The following is a 22,331-nucleotide window of genomic DNA, read 5'->3' as shown; positions in this document are numbered from 1 at the left end:
TTGTTCAACAGTGCTAAGCAACATCAGCAACACTAACAATTAATCAATGGTCTGTTACACACAACTATAAAACAAAATTACTTAATATCAAGAACACATTTTTGTTTTTTGTTCTTTAACAAAACACCAGAGGTTTCTTCAACTACAGTCCCATCAGCAACACTAACTAATATTCTCCAATATTGTGACCAAAAATAATAAATACAGATGGCTTAAATTTGGCATAAGTTCACAATACATTAAAAAAAAATACTACTTGTAGATGTCAATAAGCACATTCCCCTTTTTTAGATCCTTAATTTTACTGGCCTGTGGTTCGAGGGCACAGACAGTGGAACAGAGTTTAGCAAAGTGAGAAAGACTACCATTGGTTATGAATGTGCTTCTTAAATCCTCGTATTTGTCTGGGTCTACCCTTTTAACTTCTGCAATAGCTGCTTGATTCACAAGTATTACGGTAACATTTGCTTTGTTGTAAGCCTCCGACTTTTTATGTCCTTTATGAACAAGCTTCAACACCTTCAGGTACCGCTCGATGGATGCTTCTGGGGTTTTCACTGTGAAAGGAAAACACACATTACTGCCAGTGTGCACCAGCACCACACATTTGGCATGAGTAAAAACAATAATTAATTGGATATGAATCCAATGATGAGAGTGTGTGTGAAATATATCAATATATCAACCAATAACTCATACCAAATATCAACAACGTTTTAGAAACCAGCAGTCTTTACAAGCACCTTCACAGAAAAACAAGGGCAATGTGGCTTATAATTAGAGGACATGGCAACGCTGAGCGTGGCGAGAGAACCCCTGCTCTATAACAAATAAATCTGTCATTTACTCCTAAATGTACTCAAATATGCTGTATTGGGCCCTAAATGTACTGTGATTGAGGGGGGGGGGTATTACAGTATATGTATTTATCCCCTCATTTGTAAAGGAAATGTATGCTGTTAGAAGATCAGGCGGCCAGGGTGAGGGGTTGTATTGGTAACCGGAGTAGGCTACTCGCCCCAAAACACCCTCACCCACATTTCTTTTGCGGCCAGCGGTTCTTGTATTCTTGTATTTGTTTTACTGAGGATAAGGTTAGAAATAAGTTTAGGGTTAGCCATAGTTTCACTGAGGTTAAGTCTTTCCGTGTCTCCAGTGTTGGGCAAGTTACTTTATATTTTTAATAGATTACATATTACTTATTACCTTAATTTTAAAGTAATATATTTCGATACATATTACTGTCTGAGCAAGAGTAATATATTAAATTACTTATTACTTTTAAGTTACTTTTTACCAAAATGCCCAAATCTTTTTTTTTAAATATATCAATAAATAATGTCATTATGTTTTATGCTCATAGTTGTTCTTCATTTAGGCACTACTGTATTAAAGGCCAATTGATCCATTTATTAAATGCATGTTTATTTATTCAACTTAAAAAATAGTAAACAAATCCCATCATTATTTTTTTATATTTTGGAGAAAATAGCCAATTTTACATCGAGGTGCCCAGATGTCCCTATTGTGCCCACCTATCCTGTATTCCTAGTAAGTATTGACACCTATTTGCTATTAAATGGGCAACGACAATGATCAGTTTGATCAGATTTAGTCCAAAATGTTCCGATCGGAAGATGCTTGAGTAGCCACCTGTGTGACACAGACACTGCTGCTGGGGTGTTCTGTGTTTCTGACGTGACGTTAAGTTACGGGACTGTTTGCTCTTGTTTTGGGCATGCTGTTTGATCAGACAGACCACCATGTGTTGTGCCGTTTACGCATTAACTTTAGCGTGCGTTTTCTCTTCAGTTGTGGAGATGTGGTGGAGTTAGTACAGGCTTACTAAGCTATCTGCTATCATCGGTCTAAATACCCATTTCCCATGAATACCAGAACGCTCGCCCCAAAACACAGTCGCCCCGGGGCAAATCTGGGGGTATTCACCTGGTATTCCTAAACGTAACCTCAGTAAATTATGTCTTAACTAAACCTAACCTTATTCCTAAACTTAACCTCAGTAAAACTATATTTCTAACCTTATCCTCAGTAAAACAAATACAAGAATACAAGAACCGCTTGTCTGCTAAATAAATGGGGGTTATGTGTTTTGGGGCGAGTCTTCCGTTTACCGTTTCCACCCAGCAGAGGCACAGGAGATCCAACCTGGGTCCTACGACAAACTTACGGGCCTTCTCCTTGTGTTTTATTTGATTCATTACTGTTAAATTCAGTGTTGATTAACAGGGGGGGATGTTTATGAAAATACGGAACAAATTACATGTCTCTCTCTCTCGCAACCCCAGCAACCCCCCCCCCCCCCCCTGAACTATTCCTTTTTCCCCCCCTCTTGTACATATTTCTTATTCTTCATACCAGTAACCTGTAAACTGATTGTATGACGTTCTGTATAGTAGTGTGTATATCTGTCTGTCTCATGTCATCATGATTTGTGTGCGTGGGGGATCTCATTTTAAACAAACTTAGTGCTTTATGAGCCTTCCAGTTTAGTAGACCTTGTATTGAGAATCTGTACTTCCATGTACTGTTTTTCTCATCTCTTACTAAATAAAGTACATAAATCAATCAATCTCTCTGCTGCTGCTTCAGCTGCTCGAGCCACACTAAGTGTGCTGGCTTTGCGTGTGCGGTGAATGGCCAGCGTAGTTTTTTTGCATGGTCCCATGAATGCGCGCAAAGTTTTCCCATCTCCAGGAGGATATAGATTCTATAGCCCGAAGGGACAGTCATGGGTTTTATTGGTTGTTGTTGGATGTCAGGGCAATATCACAACCAATCGGTGGACGGCCAACCAATCATGACCCTTTATTCATATGAAGAGGAGTGCACGCCCACATTCTTCACATATTTTAAAACGTGTTCCTTGGGAGAGTGCTTGCACACTCTCCAAAAATTATACGTAATATTGATGACCTCTCAGGTCGGCCTTATGCTCTGCCCCCCCTGACGGAGATTGGGGGGGGGGGTTAATTAACGCTTAAATAATGTATTAAGAAATCATAAATTAAGAGTTAATTAAGGGTACATTATCAGCAAGTGTTACCATAAGCATAACATCATGCAATACAGTATGATATATAGTTTTATATTATGTTTTGATACCTATATTGCGTTGAGGTGTAGTTACGAATTGAAACTAAATCCAAACAGTAAGTAAAAACAATTACATGACTATGTAGGTCCCCCACCCCATCTCCAGAGTGGTTTTATTCTGCAATATTCTGAGTCAATTCAGTCAATAATGTGATTAATTTCATCAGTTTTTGCTGCAAACTCCTTCATCCCGTCATCCTCTAATCCCTTCAACCCTCATGTCTCGTCGTCCCCTCAGCCCTCATCCTTTCATCATCACACCCTTCATCCCCTCACAGCGTTCTCACCTCTTCATCCCTCCACCTCTCATCCCTTCATCAACGCAATACTTTATCCCCCTCACCTCTCTTTCCATTTCACTCTATTCAAGTCATCTCTACATCAACTTTTCATTCTTCAATAAATAAACAACTCAAATTTATTTCATTGTTTGAAGGTGTGGCCTTTACTAGTGAAAAGAAAATCAGTATCTCATGATCTGGTTCCACCAATTTAATTTACTTACTGTAAGATCTGTAAGATTCTTACAGATATTTAAAGGATTACACTTTAAATCACTCCTCAACAAATCATTTGAATGAATCCATGGTTCAGTTACTTAATAGTGTCATGCACTAGGGTATACAAGACAGTCCACACAAAGTCAAACGTTTAAATTATATATTTTTTCCTGGAATTATAGGGGTAGACTCATTAATAGTACCACTATTACAGCAATAATTACAGTTGTCCTGAATATTAAGAAAATATTCCGGATGCTTTTTCCAAACATAGCCACAGATAGCGCCAATCCCGGCAATAATCGCGGCAATAATCGCGGCAATCTTTACTCCAGCGATGACATCAGATGATGAACCTAAAAAACAAGCAGAAAGAAAAGAAAAAAAACACGACGATTATTATTATTATTATTATCATTATAATTATTTTATTTCTACATTCTATAACCTATTAATTCATGAAACCTGTGCTGTGTGTCCCGGGCGGGAGGAGTGTGGACACTGGCTTCCCTTATTGGCCAATACAACCCGTCAGCTTCACAGATTGGTCAAGCTTTGAGTCCGGTTTGTTCTGCTGTGTGTCAATGTGTTTATTATGTGGGCACCGGCTTCCCTGATTGGCTAACCGACCCGTCGGCTTCAGTGATTGGTTGACTTTGCGTCTCGTTTGTAATGCTTTGCCAACATAAGTGGCAGCATTCAGTGGTGGACAAACCCTAGTTGAGTCAAAGTATAAATGATCCTGGTGAAATATTATTCAACTACAAGTGAAAGTTGCTCAGCCACATTTGGACACGAGTTAAAGTACTGGAGTATTTACTTACGTAAATTCAGAATTACATGCTTTTTAAAATACTAATATTAATAGTATTAAAAAGAAATGTTTCTTTTTAATATCAATGCATTGCTGTATTAAACTGTATAGACATTTTCCAAGAAGAATTTAGAGAATTTATTTAAAACAACATATCCTCCTATAATTTGCCAATGCTCTGTAGGTAGGTAGGGTAGGGTAGTGAGGCCAAAATTGTTCTGCCCGGTTCTCCTCAGTGGCTGGAGCAATTGATCTGAATTTGCACACAGCCATTGATTACCATGTGCACCTAACAGCGAAGCCCGTTTTTTGATTTCCCCAACTGTCAGCTGTTTATTCACGTTTTTGTGTAAAAGAATGTCGCCATGGTTACGGGGCTGCCCAGCTGTAGGATGGCCCCGCGAGCTATGGGACGAACTGCCTCCCGGGTTGCCAGATCATGTGCGCATATCCCCCCACGGATGCGTCGACCGGGTATGGACTAGTATCAGTAATTGTAGAAATGGCTGATCTACAAGCTCACAACGTGTCACATCGCAATGTGTTGAGAGCTTGTAGATGGTATTTTCACAATATTTGAAATAGGGCTTAAGTGGGTAACAGGTAAGCAGTGCCACCTTATGGCAATGTTCCTCTGAGTGAACACACACCAGCCAGTTGTCCACCTGCTGCACCTCAGCAGCTAGGAAGGTTGTAGTCTCCACACTCAAGCTGCTTGGCCAGGTGGTGCTGATACCGGGCTAGGATAGCCCCTGTGTTAAACAGCTGTCCCTGAACTGCCATAGCTCTTTGTCACCTGGCGAGCATGGCATCCATAGCCTGTGTGTTCCGGCTTGTCGATCTGCTATTTTAAATTTTAAATTATTTATAAATTATATAACAATAAATAAATATAGACATAGCAGAATGTCTTATGTTGTTTCTAAACCGAGTCATTATAAGACTATAACGTGGTTAATAATTTAAAGCGCAGTTGCTTATTGCGACGCGTTGTGAGCTTGTAGATCGGCTTTGGGCTTGTTTTCATAGACCTGGTTCGGTTGTTTCTTGAAAAGCCTGGCAACCCTCCCAAAGATACCTTGTAGATAGGCTATGCACTTTTGCACAACACACCGTTGTGCAAGTCAACTTATGTGATTTCAGCAGTCAGCACTGCACTCCCTCAGGTCCTCGACAATACACGTGTCAGGTTTGAAGTCTTAAAATAGATACAGATGGTTTTATGTACAGTACTCAATATCAACTATTACATAATGCAGCATACTGTATGTACAGCATTACTGTACATTTTTTAAGTAGTTATTTCTTGATTTTTTTGGTCAAATACTGAGAGAAGAGTCCTGTTTTATTCCAGTTCAAATGCACATTGCACAACATAGCTTTCAAAGACAAATGACATTGTGATCTTGTTCTTGATCTTCATAATGTAACTTACGAAAATCCTGAACAAGAAGTCTTTTGACTATTAAAACCTATGTAAGTTTGTGGGGAATTATAACTCCATACTGAATGTCTTCTCAGCCCAGCACCTGATGATAGGATGAGTGTGATGATTTACTATCTTATTCAATTCAAACACTGAATAACTGAAATAGAAAGTCTACTCAAAAGCCAAGAACCACTAATCACAAACTTCAAAGCTCTTCATTCCCACTTACCTAGAACAGTGACTGTGGCACCAGAGTTTTGATATCTCAGAGTCTTGCTATTAAAGGCCTGACAAATGTAGTTACCACTCTGACCAATCTGAATGTTCAGTAATTTGAGTTCTGGTCCAGTAATAAGATGCAAATTTCCATTCAGAAACCACTGAAACACGGCTGTAGGACTGGAGACAGCTGAGCAGGACAGGGTGAGATTTGATCCTTCTGCAATGTAGTCCTTTGAAGGGGAAGCCTTCACTTCAGTGTTGCCTGGGCCAACTGTAGATTAGCACCAACACCAACAAAAGAAAAAACACCAATAGATAATATTAGTAGGTTTAAAAATTCTGCTGTAGAAGAGTAAAACTGAAACATCATAATTGATTAAAGAACCACTTCCCCCATTTTCAACCTATATTAATTTGGTCCTCTCTAATGCTCTCTCTAAGATGGCACCAATTCTGTGTACTCGCGCTGTCTCGGAGGAAGTTTAGAAAAAGCCCTCCGGGCCGGGCCCCAGCCCTCCGGGCCAGGGTGCGGGACACAGAAAGAAAGGTAGACCCTGACAGACCAAGTCTGCCCCATTCAACTAATGAAACAGACACGAGTCTGCCCCATAAGTAAAATGAGGGAACAGGGCCTCCTCCCCTAGGACCCAGCCAACTGGCAGTCCCGAGGGGACCTAGGAGAAGGAAGTCAGTATAGATAGAACAAGGCTCCAGGCCTGTTCAAACTCTTCCCTCTAAATAGAGACAACCGCTACGCCCAAGACGGCGTGCGCCACTGAAGACGCTGCCACGTCCAGGCTGTAGAAACACCACAAAACTCGATGGAGACGACCATTTTGCAGCCGCGCATATCTCCTGAACCGAAACTCCACTGGAGAGGGCCCAGGATGTCGCCATGCCTCTAGTAGAGCGAGCCTTCAGTCCTTCTGGAACTGGGGCGCCACCGCTAGCATAGGCCAGCTTAATGGCATCCAAGATCCATCTTGAAAACGTCGCCTGAGCAAACTGCCTTCCTCTGACCACCTTGGCCAAAGGAGACAAAAACTGCGTCGACAATCGGCCGGCCGCTGTTCTCTGACCGTAGAACTTTAAAGATCTCACCGGACAGAGACAGTGCAACCGTCTATCCTTCACTGAAGCGAAAGGAGGTGGATGGAAAGCTACCAGCTCGACTTGGGCATGGGTCACCACCCCGTTCTCGGGAACAAACGCCATGTTAGGATCAAACAGAACCTTCCTGTCGCCGTCCGAGAACCCCATGCACCATGCACCATCGAAACCCTTGTGACAAGTGGAAAAGGCCCCCAGGTACATCTCAACCGTCGAGAAGGTCAGCCTGATTTAACCTGCTTTGCAGGAAAAAGAGGATGCTGCGCAACTGAGCCTGGAAAGCCACCACCAACGGCGACTGTTCCAGACCCCAAGACACAGAAAATATACCATTTTACGTCGTCTGCAGCTCTCGTGGAACTGGCCCTGGACCCCTGTATGGTAGCTACCACGTCAGGGGACAGGCCACACGAGCCCAGAGTCGCCCTCTCACGGACCAGACCCATAGGACCAGATCCTGATGGCGGGGGTGGAAAATCTCGTCCCCTGCCTGCCGTAGCAGATCTCTGATCGGGGGGAGGGGCCAGGGCTCGTCGTAGAGGAGAGGATTATTCCTGACCTCCACGCGCCCCACGCCAGTGCCACCAGCGGCACTGACAGTCCGTGGAGTCTGACCCTCTCCATTGTTGAGAGGACCAACTCCAGTGACGGGAACGCATAAAGCAGTTCGGTCGGCAAAACTGGCCCAGATCTGGCTCGTTACCTCCGGAGGAGAGGCCAATCTGCGTGTCAAAAATTGGCCCCAAAAATTCCCCTGGACAACAGAGTCGCTCCGCTGTTCAGGAGGCCCGGTATATGTGAGGCTCTGATTGACGCAAGGCGTGCGTCGCACCACAGCGTCAGATCGCCAGCTAGCTTGTCCAACACTGGAGAGGCCAGGCCTCCCTGCTTGTTGACATAGCACATGGTCGTGGTGTTGTTGGTTCTGATCAGGACATGACAACCTCGAAACCAAGCCTTGCAAAGTCTGACCGTCAGAAAAGGCCGTAATCAGCTCCAGGTAGTTGATGTGGGCCGTCTGTAGACTGGGACCCCACACCCCCCTGGCCGAGCGGCCCTCGTGGACGGCACCCCACCCTGTGACGCTGGCGTCCGTGGTAATGACCTTCCGCGAGACCACAGCACCCATTCTGACCCCTTGGACAGAAGGGCTGCGTCTGACCATGGTCTAAGCGTGTCCACACACCGTGGGGATACCCGGACCTTCCGATAACCTCAGGTGGACGGGATTCCAAGAGCCCGCATCCACCTCTGGAAAAAAAGTTCACATGTGGGGCTTGTCCAAACGAAACAGGTGTATGGCCGAAGTCATGAGACCCGCCGCTTGCACGCATAGCCTGTATGTGACTTGTCGCCTCATGCGAGAAGACCATAGGCCGAAAAGCTGTCTATCCCGTCCCGGGACAGACGCGCCGTGAGCCTGGTCTAGCCCAGCGAGATCCGCATGAAGGTGGTCTGCTGAGACGGGACCAAGACGCTCGACGGACATTGATGGTGAAAACCCTGCGACGTCAAGTGGGGAAACGGCCACGTCTGTGTGCCGAGCCACCTCCTGACTGCGGTGGATAGAAAGGAATGTAGAAATAAGCATCCTTAAGGTCGATGCTGGTCCACCAATCCCCTTGACGCACCGTCCGCAGCAGCGATGCGGTCGTCAAAATCCGGAAATTTGAAAACCATCAGGTATTTGTTGAGACCCTTCATATTCAGAGAGGGTCATACGCCCCCCCCCCCCCCCCCTTCTTTTCCACCAGAAAAAAAAATCGAATAGAAACCCAGTTGGTTCTGATTCATAGATAGTTTTCTGATAGCGCCCTCGTTCAGGAGAGAGAGAGAACCTCCTCTCTCAGAGACATGGCTGCATTACCTTCCGCATGAGAGAAACAACACCTTGTCTGACATAGGAGGTTATGCATAAAGGCACGTGGAAAACACACCAGTACAACCACAGTGTGTTGTTGTTGATCAGGGGAGCTGACCAGTACAACCACAGTGTGTCACTGCTGTACTGAGATAGACCAGTACACACACAGAGTAACACTGATGTACCGGGATAGTAAACAGTTTCAGACTGCAAACTCTCCAACAAGCTGCTCACTCAGCGAGCGAGTTAGGAGGGGGCTCTGATGTCACCCAGTCCCGCGGACTGGGTGACACGGTTATGTCGTCACGTGATCCAGCGGGCCCGCACGTGCGGCGCCCGTTAGAGACCGTGGAAGGGTAGCGGTGGTAGGTGGCCACCGCGGTGTTGCCTTAGCGGGGCTGGCTATGCGCTGCACTAAAAACAACACTGCTATGTGTTGTTGCTAGTGAGGCTAGTTAGCCGCTAAGTGAAACAACAGTAGCCTGACTGGAGGCTATGCTAACCTAGCAGCTATCAAGCTAGTCAAGGCTAACTCACCACGAGCCAAGAAACGTTGATGTCCGTTTCCATGGAGACCGGTGATGTCGTCACGTGATCCAGCGGACCCGCACCTGCGGCGCCCGTTAGAGACCGTGGAAGGGTAGCGGTGGTAGTGGCCACCGCAGTGTTGCTTTTAGCGGGGCTGGCTGTGCGCTGCACTAAAACAACACTGCTATGTGTTGTTGTTAGTGAGGCTAGTAGCCGCTAAGTGAAACAACAGTAGCCTGACTGGAGGCTATGCTAACCTAGCAGCTATCAAGCTAGTCAAGGCTAACTCACCACAAGCCAAGAAACGTTGATGTCCGTTACCATGGAGACAGATGACGTCGTCACATGATCCAACTGGCCCATATGCATATGCGTGGCGCCCGCTAGAGACAGTGAAGGTACCAAAGGCCTGGTCGGGAGAGTCGGAAAAGTCACATGACTGGACACGAGAGCATTCCGTGACGTCAACATCCGGTTTGCCCTGGTCTGCCGCCATCTTGGCTTGTTCGTTTCCATGGGGATCAATGGCGCCGCTACTTGGACCAACGGGGCCATGCGTGTGGCCCCTGCTAGAGACCGTAGAGGTAGCGATGGCCTGTTCGGGAGACACGGGGAAGTCACGTGACTACGGGAGCTTTCCACGATGTCAACATCCGGGCTACATTGATCGCCGCCATGTTGTCTAGGCCTGTCGGCCAGGCTGGAGTCGCTGGTAAAATCCCCTCCTCGTTGGAGGAGTTCTGCCGCCCTCGAGAGGCGAACGTGGCACAGTACACAAAAGGTTGTAAACACTTTTGACGCCCCCTGGTGGATGGGAGGCAAAACTGGCTTGACCCTGGTACACTTTATTGGCTTTGGGCCCTGTATAGATAAATATCCCAGTATTTGCCATGCCGGGAACCGTGCATGACAGGCACTCTGGGCTTATAAAGAGGGGTTATTGGCTTTGGGGGACCGCCTGGGAACCCCCATGAGTCGATGCTTCTTGACAGGGGTTGAGACAGGTAGAGAAAGTATCCCAGTAGTGTCTACCATGCCGGGAACCGGGCATGATAGGCACTTTGGGCTTATAAAGGCGACCAATGACGCACAGGGACCCCTCAGGGACCCTCATTCCTCCTGGTCCCCTGACAGGGGTTGAATGTATTTTGAAACATGTGAAATGAAATAAAAAGGAGGCACAGAATACAGTGTAAACAGCATGAAACGTTTTCACATACCTTATGAAAAAACACCATGTGTTTCAATAGAGCCTCCTGACAGGACTGCTAATGTGCTTATGTACTTTGGAACATGTGAAATGAAACAAAAGTAGGCACAGAAACAGTAAACAACATGAAACATTTTAACATAGTCTTATGCAAAACCATCATGTGTCCCAATGGCGCCCGATGAACCTGTCCACGGTTGTTCTCCTCATCCTGGAGCCTCCTTTCTCTGGATTCTGCCGGACTTGAGGAGGTGCGAGGGAGGGCGGCCAGCCCTGAGAGTCTGGCGCTAGGAGGAGGCGTAGTCTGGCCCTACCTGGACCTGGAAACTGCCTCGTCCTTCGTGGTAAAACGCTGGCTCGGTTGCGGTCTTTAGAAGCCCCCGAACGGGGTTGCTCATTACAGAGTGAGAACGCTAACAAGCTGGTGTTGTCTTAGCGAGGCAAGCTAAGCTAGAACAGCACTGCTAATAACCTGTTGCTTAGTCAAGCTAGCTGGGTGTTAAGCCAACAAAACACTGCCTGACTAGGGCGACGTTAAACTAGCATAGCAGCTAACGTAGCTAGTCTGGGCTAACTCACTCACGAGCTCCTGGGGAGCGGGAGGATCCCCAGAGGTCCCAGGGAGATCGTCGTGCAGGGGTGGCGACCTCCATGGATTCCTCCTGGTAGGAGGGAACCTAGTAGCACGGTGGCGCTGCGGCCAGCTGGCTACGCTATCCGGAGGCACCACGGCTGCCGGAGGGCCCATGGTCTGAGGCCGCACGTGGTATGTGCCACCATGCACGGCCCTTGGGCCAGTTTCGTCCGCACGGTGTGTCTCGGGAAGGGCCGCTCAGCCGGCTGCATACGAGGCCTCACCGCTCAGTTATACACCGCCCCATCCAGCGAGAGTCCCGCTCTAGCCAGGCGGGAGTTAAGGTGCCTCAAAGAGAAAGTTGCAGTCGATGCAGTACCCTGGTACGTTGGGGTAGTACCTTGAAAGGCTAACCCTAGGCAGGAGATGCAGACTTGGTGAGGGTTGTCGCGGCGGCGATGTAGTGAGCGCAGCCCGCGAGGTCACACTTGCGAGGAGCCTCCATCGTGGTACGGCTAGTGTTGAGTATTAAGCTAAGCTAAGCTAGGCTAACACCAGTCCAAACAAAGGGTTAAGCTAACTAGCGTTAGCGGCTAGCTTAGCCTGTTAGCTTGGAACAACAAGGAGGAAAACTAAGATGATAGAAAGATTGAAGAATAGCCGCGGGAGCGTGCTAATATAAGATTTAACGAAAATAAAAGCCCGCGGGGGATACAGGTATCTCCACTTTCGGTTAAAACTGGTTTTCTGATCAAAATAAATCTAAGTCACTGTAGTATGTATTAATAGCCATGCTGCATCTGCTGCAGAGAAGCTGAAAGAGCAGGAGCAACGGTCACGTGGGGTTTTTATACCCCTGGGACTTCCGTCTACGTGACATACCCTTCACAGCCAATGAAATGGCCCGGGAGTTTATTGTATGTAGCTCTGTGCATCGCCAGGTGGCGCTGATATCCCATAGTGAGTATATCACGGAGAATTTGACAAGAAACCTGCCTGCCAGTGACATCATCGGTAATTTAAAACTTTCTTTTTTGCATTTTATTGATGCAAGAAAAAAAATTGATTATTTTAGCTAGGAATCTCCATTGATAATGTCATACCGGTAATAGTTGTCCACAGCCCACGAATGAGACGCATAGTGAGTAGAAGTAAACTGTGCCATCTTATAATGAGCATTATTGAGGACCAATTATACAGTATAAAGTTAAGGTTGAAAATGGGTGAAGTGATCTTTTAACACAAGATGTCAGACAGCACCAAAATGCTAAAGGAAAGTAGCTATTGGTTACAATAATTTGATCAACCTCCATATAGTGTATCTACATACAGTATAAGCTATAAGCTGTAAGATAGGGAAGTTAAACATGTTAATAACTCACAGCTGATAAAGAGGTGTACTGGTGGACTGCTTCCATTGCTGATGGGATTGAACACCTGACACCTGAAAGGTCCCTGGTCATAGCGGGTCACACTGACTATGGTGAGATTGGAGCCTCCATCACCAAGCTGAACTCCCTCACTGGGCGTGACCTTCGAACTGCCATTGAGCCAGAGGTAAGAGAGTAAGGAACCAGAGGAGACAGAGCAGGTGAGGACTGCTGTGTCATTGAACTCCACATAGTTTGTGCCGGTGATGGGAGTTATGACTGCATTGGAGACTGGTACTGTCGGGGTAAAACAAAAAAAAACAAAAAATGCTGTAAGCCATTTCCTGGAATTATTCATGATTAAAGGACCATAGTGCCTTACATGTTTAGCCAAACTCAAGCTATACTTCACATTACTGCTGACCGTTTTCCAAACCATAACTTCAAAGGAAATATCAGCACTCATGAAAAAGTCAAACAGAAACAACCTTCTGGCCTTCGTCAGGTCTGAAAACTGTTTTACCACATCTCTGATGTAAAACATCCACACTATCATGAACTATTCTGGGAAATTGCAAGTGTGGTTGCGCCGACGCGAGTCGCGGATCACGGCCGCCGGGACGCGAGGAATACGCTGGGAGGAATACCGTCGGAGGCCGTGCGCCGTGCGATTCGAATTCGGTGCCGATCGGATCTTGACTATAGTACTCTTCCGACTTTATTATCCACACTCCTTGACAGTTGACAGTGATACAGTCACATGTTGGGTGTGGGAGAGCTGTGGTGACTCTGGGTTAACATATTGCCTGCCATGAGCGCATATATGCGCTCTATAGTCTTTTCAGTGGTTTAAAGTATATTGCGATCTTACGCAACCTGTGTGTTCATATAGGACTTCTACATCAAAAGAAAAGTCACGTGATCAGTGCAAAACCGTACAAAAACTACCGCAGTACCAGTGTGTTGCCTGGTGCATTCAAACAAATATTCAAGAGAGAGACGAGAGACAGAGAGACAGAGTGATCGAGAGAGAGAGTGAGTTATTTTTAGATTTTGAGTCATAGTTGAGTTTAGTTATAGTTTATAGTTTATAGTTTACTAGAGTATCGGGGGGCTACGCCCCCCTCGACCCCATCCGCATATTGTAGTGATAGATTAGCTAGTTGTAAAAAGGAGAGGAGAGGACGTGGACTGGAGAGTCGGAGGGTTTGGAGTTAGAGAAGGTAAGGTTAGGTGTAGTGAAAGTTCTTGAAATGACGACACAAAGGTATGAATTAACAAAATATACTGACTTAGTTAGCAGTAAGAAAAAATACAGACAAGTGGTCGGTACAAAAATTTGGGTTTTAAATAGCTTGTTCAATAATAATCTTCGTGCTTTCAGTAGCACAAACAACAACAACGAGACCGGATGCAGCGATCTCTTAACTGTTATCTCACACGGAGTAAGGCTGACTTAGCACTTCCGGTGGTTCTTTCACGATAAAGATTACAACAAATACACGCAATATGCAGTGAAATAATAATATGTATTTTTTAAACTGTACATTAGTAAGTTCCCTTTTAACTGTTTTAACTATTTATGAAATGACATGAAAATGAAATAAATCACAACATTAGGACAGGTGTGAGAGATCTAAAAGGTGAGAGTCAGGCGTTGATAGTATTTAGGTGAGTTTTGCAGGAGTTGAGAGTATTTAGGTGAGTTGCAGGTGTTTATAGTATATCGGTGAGTTTTGCACCACAGCACTAGCCTGACACTCAGCCAGAATTTTCATTTCGTTTCACTCCATTATTCAGTCTGAAAGCCCTCTCAGTTCAGCCGTTTTCTGAGATGGGGGCGTGGCCAAAGTTGGACTCTTTGGCGATTGGTTCATAATGGATTATCCTGATCACGATTCGCCATACAGATTTTCAACCGAGAAAACCCCGCCTTCGACAGCGTCACCAGACCCTGAATGCGAGGCTAGCAATTCAGGGGGTGGAGCCAGGCTACTACAGCACTGCACTCCTTCAGGTCTTCGGCGATACACGTGCCAGGTTTGAAGTCGATCAGTCGTACGGTTCTCGAGATATGTGAGTGACAGACCGATACACAAGGATTCTGTGCATTTATAGATAGATGGTTTTATGTACAGTACTCAATATCAACTATTACATATTAACATTTACAGCATTACTAATGTTTCCAGTAGTTATTTCTAGATTTTTTTGGTCAAATACTGAGGATGAATCCTATTCCAGTTCAAATGCACATTGCACAACATAGCTTTAATGGACAAAAGACAACATTGTCTTGAGGTCTTTTGACTATTAAAACTGTAAAATGGTGGGGAATTATAACTCCATACTGAATGTCTTCTCAGCCCAGCACCTGATGATAGGATGTGTGTGATCATTTACTATCTTATTCAATTCAAACACTGAATAACTGAAATAGAAAGTCTACTCAACAGCCTTCAAAAACCACTAATCACAAACTTCAAAGCTCTTCATTCCCACTTACCTAGAACAGTGACTGTGGCACCAGAGTTTTGATATCTCAGAGTCTTGCTATTAAAGGCCTGACAAATGTAGTTACCACTATGACCAATCTGAATGTTCAGTAATTTGAGTTCTGGTCCAGTAATAAGTTGCAAATTTCCATTCAGAAACCACTGAAACACAGCAGTAGGACTGGAGACAGCTGAGCAGGACAGGGTGAGATCTGATCCTTCTGCAATGTAGTCATTTGAAGGGGAAGCCTTCACTTCAGTGTTGCCTGGGCCAACTGTAGATTAGCACACACCAACAAAAGAAAAACCATAAAAATGTGTAGGTTTAAAAATACAGCCATAGTTGAGTGAATATTTACTATTAAGATTTTAAAACTGAAACATCATAATTATCAGATTATTTATTAAAGGACCACTTCACCCATTTTCAATCTATCTTCATTTGGTCCTCACTAATGCTCATTGTAAAATGGCACTATTTCTGTTTCATTGATGTAAGAACAAAAGAGAAACAATTTAGTTTATTTTAGCAAGGAATCGATAATGTCATTGTCCAGAGCCCACAAATAAGATTCATAGTGAGTGCAGTAAACTGCGAAATATGAGCATTAGTGAGGACCAATTATACAGTATAAAGATATGGGTGAAGCGCGCTTTTAACACACAATGTCAGGCAGCACCAAAATGCTAAAATAAAGTAGCAATTGGTTACAATAAGTTGATAAACATCCATATAGTGTATCTACATACAGTATAAGCTATTGCTGTAAGATAAGGAAGTTAAACATGCATGTTAATAACTCACAGCTGATAAAGAGGTGTACTGGTGGACTTGTTGCATCGCTGATGGGATTGAACACCTTACACTTGAATGGTCCCTGGTCATAGCGGGTCACACTGACTATGGTGAGAGTGGAGCCTCCATCACCAAGCTGCACTCCCTCACTGAGCGTGACCTCAGAACTGCCATTGAGCCAGAGGTAAGAGAGGGAGGTACCAGAAGAGACAGAGCAGCTGAGGACTGCTGTGTCATTGAACTCCACATAGTCTGTGCCGGTGATGGGAGTTATGACTGGATTGGAGACTGGTACTGTCGGAGTAAAAAATAAATACAAAAATGCTGTAAGCCATTTCCTGGATAAAGGACCATAGTGCCTGGCATGTTTAGCCAAACTCAAGCTATACTTCACATTACTGCTGACCGTTTTCCAAACCATAACATCAAAGGAAACATCAGCACTCATGAAAAAGTCAAACAGAAACAAATGCATTGCAACCTTCTGGCCTTCGTCAGGTCTGAAAAACTGTTTTAGCACATATCTGATGTAAAACATCCACACTATCGTGAATAAACCACATTGTTTTTGTGACAGTTGACAGTGATACCTTGTGTGACCTTGACAGTGATACAGTCACAGGTTGGGCGTGGGAGAGCTGTGGTGACTCTGGGGTTCAATGGGCTTGATGTTTGTTTTATTAAAGGTAGGTTAAGTGCTATGTGTTGTTAAAATAAGTGTTGAATAGCAGTATTTTCTTGGTCATGGGTATAGTGATAAACAAACTATGTGGCATTTATCATTGCCTGATGATTGATTTCCAACCTCAGTCAACAACAAATGCCTGGGATGTGCAGTTACATTTACCAAACAATTTAAGGTAGCCAAAAGCCATGTGGTATTTGTAGTTGTTGTTGTTGTTGTTGTTGACAGTAGCCTAATCATGCTGCTGCACTTAACTATATTCTAGTCAGGCCCGACATTTAATACAAGTTGCTCATTGTTGGACAGCAAGCAGTCTGTGTTTGGTCCCCCTTTGTGTGTCAATAGGATGAGACGTGCAAAAGTCGACTTGCAAAAATCAGAAGTCATTAATGCCCTATATTATTGTTTTTCCTGTCATGTGCTTTAAATTATGCCAATAATATATAATATTGCCTCTTATTATTATTATTATTCCCCTTATTATTATTATTATTATTATTATTATTATTATTATTATACTCATTCAAAGGCAAATTTCAAAGACAAATATTGTACATTTAATCCAGATTTCTAGGAAGGCTATCTTGTTATTGTTATTTTCACAATGTTTGCCTCTTTCTTATATTATTTAACAATTTGGCAAATGTTTGACCAATTATATAGTTTGTTGATTACTTCTGATACAGTAATGGTCTTTTTTTTCCTTTCTTTCTTTTTTTAGGTATTAAAAAGGTCTTAAAAGTCCTTACATTGTCACTTGCCTCATTATATTGACTCATAATATTTTTTATTTTAATATTTCTTTACTGGAACTTACCAAAGTGTTATTGTGCAATCTCAGATAGTAACTAAAAATTAGTGTTAGACAGTCCAACACCCCAAAATAATCATAATCATATTTGAACTTTGAACATATTTGAAATTATCCCACGATTTTGCAACCCTTTTTCACCCAGTGCCAATTGTCTACGTAATCCTGGGCGCTACACTCCCCCTGCCAGCCTAGGGAGCCCAGAGCCGAGCTCATGCCTCCTTCAATGCATGAGAGCCAACTAGCCTTCTTATCACCTGACAGGGAGGAGTTTCCCGGTAGGACGTAGCGTGTGGAATAGTCTCGTTTAGCCAGACAACTATTCCACAATCTCCGAATGTTATATAGAGTCTGGAACTACACCTCTCGAAATCCAAGAGAGGAAACTGGCACTTCCGTTAACGAAAATATGTTTTAAAACATCTTTAAATTGTATTTCTATTATTTAACAATTTGGCAAATGTTTATAAAGTTTGTTGATTACTTTTGATGATGGTCTTTTTTTCTTTCTATATTTTTTCGGTATTAACACATTGGGTGCCAGAGGTTTATTAAAATATTATACGTTGAGTGCCAGCATTTCTTCCATCCACTTGCGTTATACATTTCGTGCTGTGAGAAGCCCCGACGCGGAAATGCATGTAAACAAAGCGTGCGTGCGAGACGGCGGAGGGTCCCGACTAACGCCTGGAACAATAATATTTCCAACGCGACCCTCCATTGCAGCGTGATCGCCGATCGAAAACGGCTCGTTTCCACCACATTAAAAAGAAATGGAGATATTAAGCTTTTAATCAAGGAGATAACATTGAAAACGCCGACCGGAAGGATTTTTGACATGGAGCCACATCCAGCCTCTTCTTCTCAGAAACTGCTTGGGTGATGTCAAAGTTTCGTTTTAGCGCCCCACGTGGCCCACATGTATAAAAATAGAATTGGGTCAAAAACGGTCCGGACCGTTTTCGGCACTTCTCGTTTGGACCCTCAAAAACGGTCCGGACCGTTTTTGGCATTCAATGTGTTAAAAAGGTCTTAAAATTCCTTAAATTGTCCCTTGACTGTCATCTGGGGACCCCCCCCTCAAAATCATGTGGTGACCGTGACCCCCCTGGGTATCCCGACCAACAGCAGAGAACCACTGTTCTAGTCTAGTGCACCTGACGTCAGTAGCCTAACTGTAACTGTTGCTGTGCAACAGCAGCAGACAACAAGACAGACAGCCAACAAGCCGTTTTCCACTCGCGTGGTTTCCTAAAGGAAATGTTTTCTACTGGCGTGGTTTCCTACAGTGGATGTCTCAGGTTTCCAATCAAACTAAGCCTCTTATTTAAAAGCAAGTTTATAGAATAGCATTTAAAAGCGGCCCAACGCAACCCACGGCTCTTGTTTTGATGGCAATAATGTTATAGGTTCCATGGCGGCCAGCAACATTGAATAATGATATAACATTGATCCATTTATCCAACAGGAAAAAGTCCATCAAATACATCAAACAAATAAATTAAATGCGACACTTCATAGCGAGTATATAAAACTTGCATATAAGTAGCCTACATTATTACATTGTCAGCTTGAAACATTATGTTATTGGAAAGTTAACACATTATTGGCTGCTTTACCCACCAGTAATGTAATAATGTATTAAATGATGCAAATCAAGAGTTTTTTTGTATTATATTATATAATAATATAATATATTATATTCATTATTATATTATCCACTAGTATTACATTAACAATAGTTATTACATTATTGGCAGTAATTGTGTGTGTGTGTGTGTGTGTGTGTGTGTGTGTGTGTGTGTGTGTGTGTGTGTGTGTGTGTGTGTGTGTGTGTGTGTGTGTGTGTGTGTGTGTGTGTGTGTGTGTGTGTGTGCGCGCGCGCGAGTCATGACTCGCGTGCGCGCGAGTCATGACTCCTGAGCTAATCTTGCAAACAGCTGGACCAATTAGCGCCAAACAAATGAGCGTTAGCCTATATGTCACATTTCAGAGGGTACGAAAATATCTTATATTTAAATTAATCTCTCATTGCTTTAGTGTATATTTTTCATTGAAGATAATACAGGATCAACTTACTGTAGATCTTCAGTATGGTACGTCCCTCCATCAGTTCTCCTCCGTCTGTTACAACACTGAGTCTGTATTCTCCATTGTCATTAAAAGTCAGATTTCTGAGCTCCAGGGATGCAGTAGATCTGATCAAGGTTATCCTGTCTTCATATCCTGGTGCGATTACATTTACACTAGGTGAGTTAATTATTGCTGCTCCATGGACTGTTTTACTCCTAAAACTGAAAGATACTGAGAGAAATGGTTTGTTTGATTGATTGATTGTTGTGGTGAACGTCACACTCCCTCCCAGTGCTCCATTCAGATGGTCTGGTAGAACTCCTGCTCCATGGCTTGAACCTGGAGGAGATAATTACAGGTTTTTAGGCAGGATTCTGGTGAAACTTGTATGGACTTTTGAGAGAATCAGTCAAAAAAGTGCTAAAATATAATTAGACAGCAAGTGTATCTTGTAAACAATCTAATGAGATTTAAAACACCTTTGAACATGGTCGATGGAAAATTGGAAATTAAATGCAATATGACAAAATATAAATGGTTTACTTGAAAATACATATTTTTTTTTGTACAACTCCTTCATTATCAAATTTTTAGCCACATCTCTGCTGTATACTGTTTAAAATAATATGACCTCACCTGAGAGCAATGTTAAGATGAATAACTGTATCATGCTTGTTTTCATTTCTGCCTTAGAATCAGACATGTACAGTATGAATAGCATAGAACAATGAAAGTGAAAGCATTTGCACCTCAGTGTTTATCTGCAAAGTTACAGGAAGTACAGGAAGTTCAACATCATGTACCCTGTTTGCTGATTCTGACCATTTTTATAGCCATAATTTTTACGATATTGTTAACATCTTATGCTTTCACGTGTGTGTGTGTGTGTGTGTGTGGTGTTGGGAAAGTTCACTTTCTTCATGAACTAGTTCAAAGTTCAGTTCACAAATTTTAAAATGAACTAGTTCAGATTAGTTCATATTTTTTTTTGTAACTAAACGTTCAGTGCCAGACTTATTTCAAGCTTGTTGATCCCTGTGCCAGGATTTTGCTATTATCTTACCTTTTCAAGTAGTCACAGTATATTTATCTTCAGTAAGATTGATCCCCTGATGGTTGCTAATCACTGAGGTGATTCAGGTGTGGTTTCATATTATTATTATTGTCATATTATGACTAAAGAAAAATGGTTTACTTGAAAATACATCTCTTTTTTTTTTTACAGCTCCTTCATTATCTAATTTGTAGCCACATCTCTGCTGTGTTTAAAATAATATGACCCCACCTGAGAGCAATGTTAAGATGAATAACTGTATCACGCTTGTTTTCATTTCTGCCGTAGAATCAGACATGTACAGTATGAAGTAGAATAGAGAAATGCAAGTGAAAGCATTTGCACCTCAGTGTTTATCTGCAAAGTTACAGGAATTGCCTTTAATTATTAACCATTGTCTTCGCCTGAAGGCTGGGGAGTGGGGACAGATCATTTCTGCCCTTGTATCGCTTTTCTCTCTCTCTCGCTCTCGCTCTCTCTCTATCTCTCTCTCTCTCTCTCTCTCTCTCTCTCTCTCTCTCTCTCTCTCTGTGTGTGTGTGTAGTGTTGGGGAAGTTAACTTTCTAAATGAACTAGTTCAAAGTTCAGTTCACACATTTTTAAATGAACTAGTTCAGATTAGTTCATAATTCAAAATGTTTAACTAAATGAAGTTCATGGTTCCAAAAATGAACTAGTTTAGTTATTTCTTTTTTTTGTACATTGTGATTGCTTTACCATTTGTAACTTTTTCTTTTACTATTTTAATAAAATACAATAAAACTAAGTTCACATCTGTGCTGTTTATTAACCCCCCTGCTTATTAACCCCCCTTCTCACCTCCCCCCATCCTCCCCTCCCTCCCACATATTTATATACATATAGGCCTGTGACAAACAGCCAAAAAGGGCTTTAGTTTTCGAGATACCCCTACCGGAGGTAGGAGTCCTACCGTAGGACCAAACACAACATAGATCTCTAAGGCCTATACATGAAATGGATTGTTGTATTATACAAATATGTCACTGCAAAAGTGGTGAAATTGATATATAAAGTTATACACCCCAAACAAAAAATAAAGCCTGCAGCCGTCTGGGGGTTGAGGCATAAAAACTCATGTAGATTTACAATGGAAGCTCTGACAGGTTGAAGACTTGGCATAAATGAAGTCAGGACATCCCTCTACATTCTAAAAGAAACTGTCAATATCTGAATGTAAATAGGAGATACAGTCATTTGAACACATACCTACAATAGGCGGAAATGTAAATCTATGTAGAATGTTCTCTTTACTTTGTAGTGACTCTGACCTGCATTGTCATAGCAGGACCTATGATGTGTTGTTTGAAAGGTGTGGTTCTGCTGAACCCAGCTATAATTAATAGAGGCCTCTTGTTCTTGTAGTAATAATAACAGTAATAATACTATTACTATTATAGTACTATAGAGGCATATAGTTCTGTTTATTGTTTCACAGAAAAAAATGCAGTTGTATTGGTTTGTTTTGTTTTATTTATTATATAGATTTATTTATTTATTGGATAAAGAAAGACCATCATAGATCTTGTATTTGATCAATACATCTATAGTCTAATTGATCCAGGGCTAATATAAATTCATTTAACTATGATGTTTCTTATGATTTATTATCAGTGGTGTAAAGTAACTAAGTACTTGTACTCAAGTACTGTACTTAAGTAAAA

At 42.9% G+C, this 22,331-nt stretch overlaps 1 protein-coding gene across 4 annotated transcripts; it reads right to left on the bottom strand.

Moving 5' to 3' along the window:
- Nucleotides 1-3,483: 3,483 nt before the first annotated feature.
- On the bottom strand, nt 3,484-20,944 carry LOC308083726 (cell adhesion molecule CEACAM5-like). 4 transcript variants are annotated; one of them, XM_080426050.1, is made up of 7 exons: nt 20,881-20,944; nt 19,602-19,934; nt 16,036-16,320; nt 15,242-15,505; nt 12,748-13,032; nt 6,087-6,350; nt 3,484-3,970 (listed from the first exon to the last, which is right to left on the bottom strand). In XM_080426050.1, the coding sequence occupies exons 1-7, from the start codon at nt 20,924-20,926 to the stop codon at nt 3,771-3,773; spliced, it is 1,677 nt and encodes a 558-aa protein (XP_080282176.1). In that variant the 5' UTR covers nt 20,927-20,944; the 3' UTR covers nt 3,484-3,770. The 4 variants fall into 4 exon arrangements, with proteins under 4 accessions (XP_080282176.1, XP_080282175.1, XP_080282177.1 ...); XM_080426049.1 differs by lacking the exon at nt 20,881-20,944 and adding an exon at nt 20,232-20,318; XM_080426051.1 differs by lacking the exon at nt 20,881-20,944 and adding an exon at nt 20,232-20,318 and having other exon boundaries at nt 16,096-16,320.
- Nucleotides 20,945-22,331: the final 1,387 nt, after the last annotated feature.

This window comes from Gymnoscopelus braueri (genome assembly GCF_963280865.1).
Source record: "Gymnoscopelus braueri genome assembly, chromosome: 4".
Classification (NCBI taxonomy): domain Eukaryota; kingdom Metazoa; phylum Chordata; class Actinopteri; order Myctophiformes; family Myctophidae; genus Gymnoscopelus; species Gymnoscopelus braueri.
Note: the sequence above shows the minus strand (reverse complement) of the source record. Positions and strands in the feature narration are given on the sequence as shown.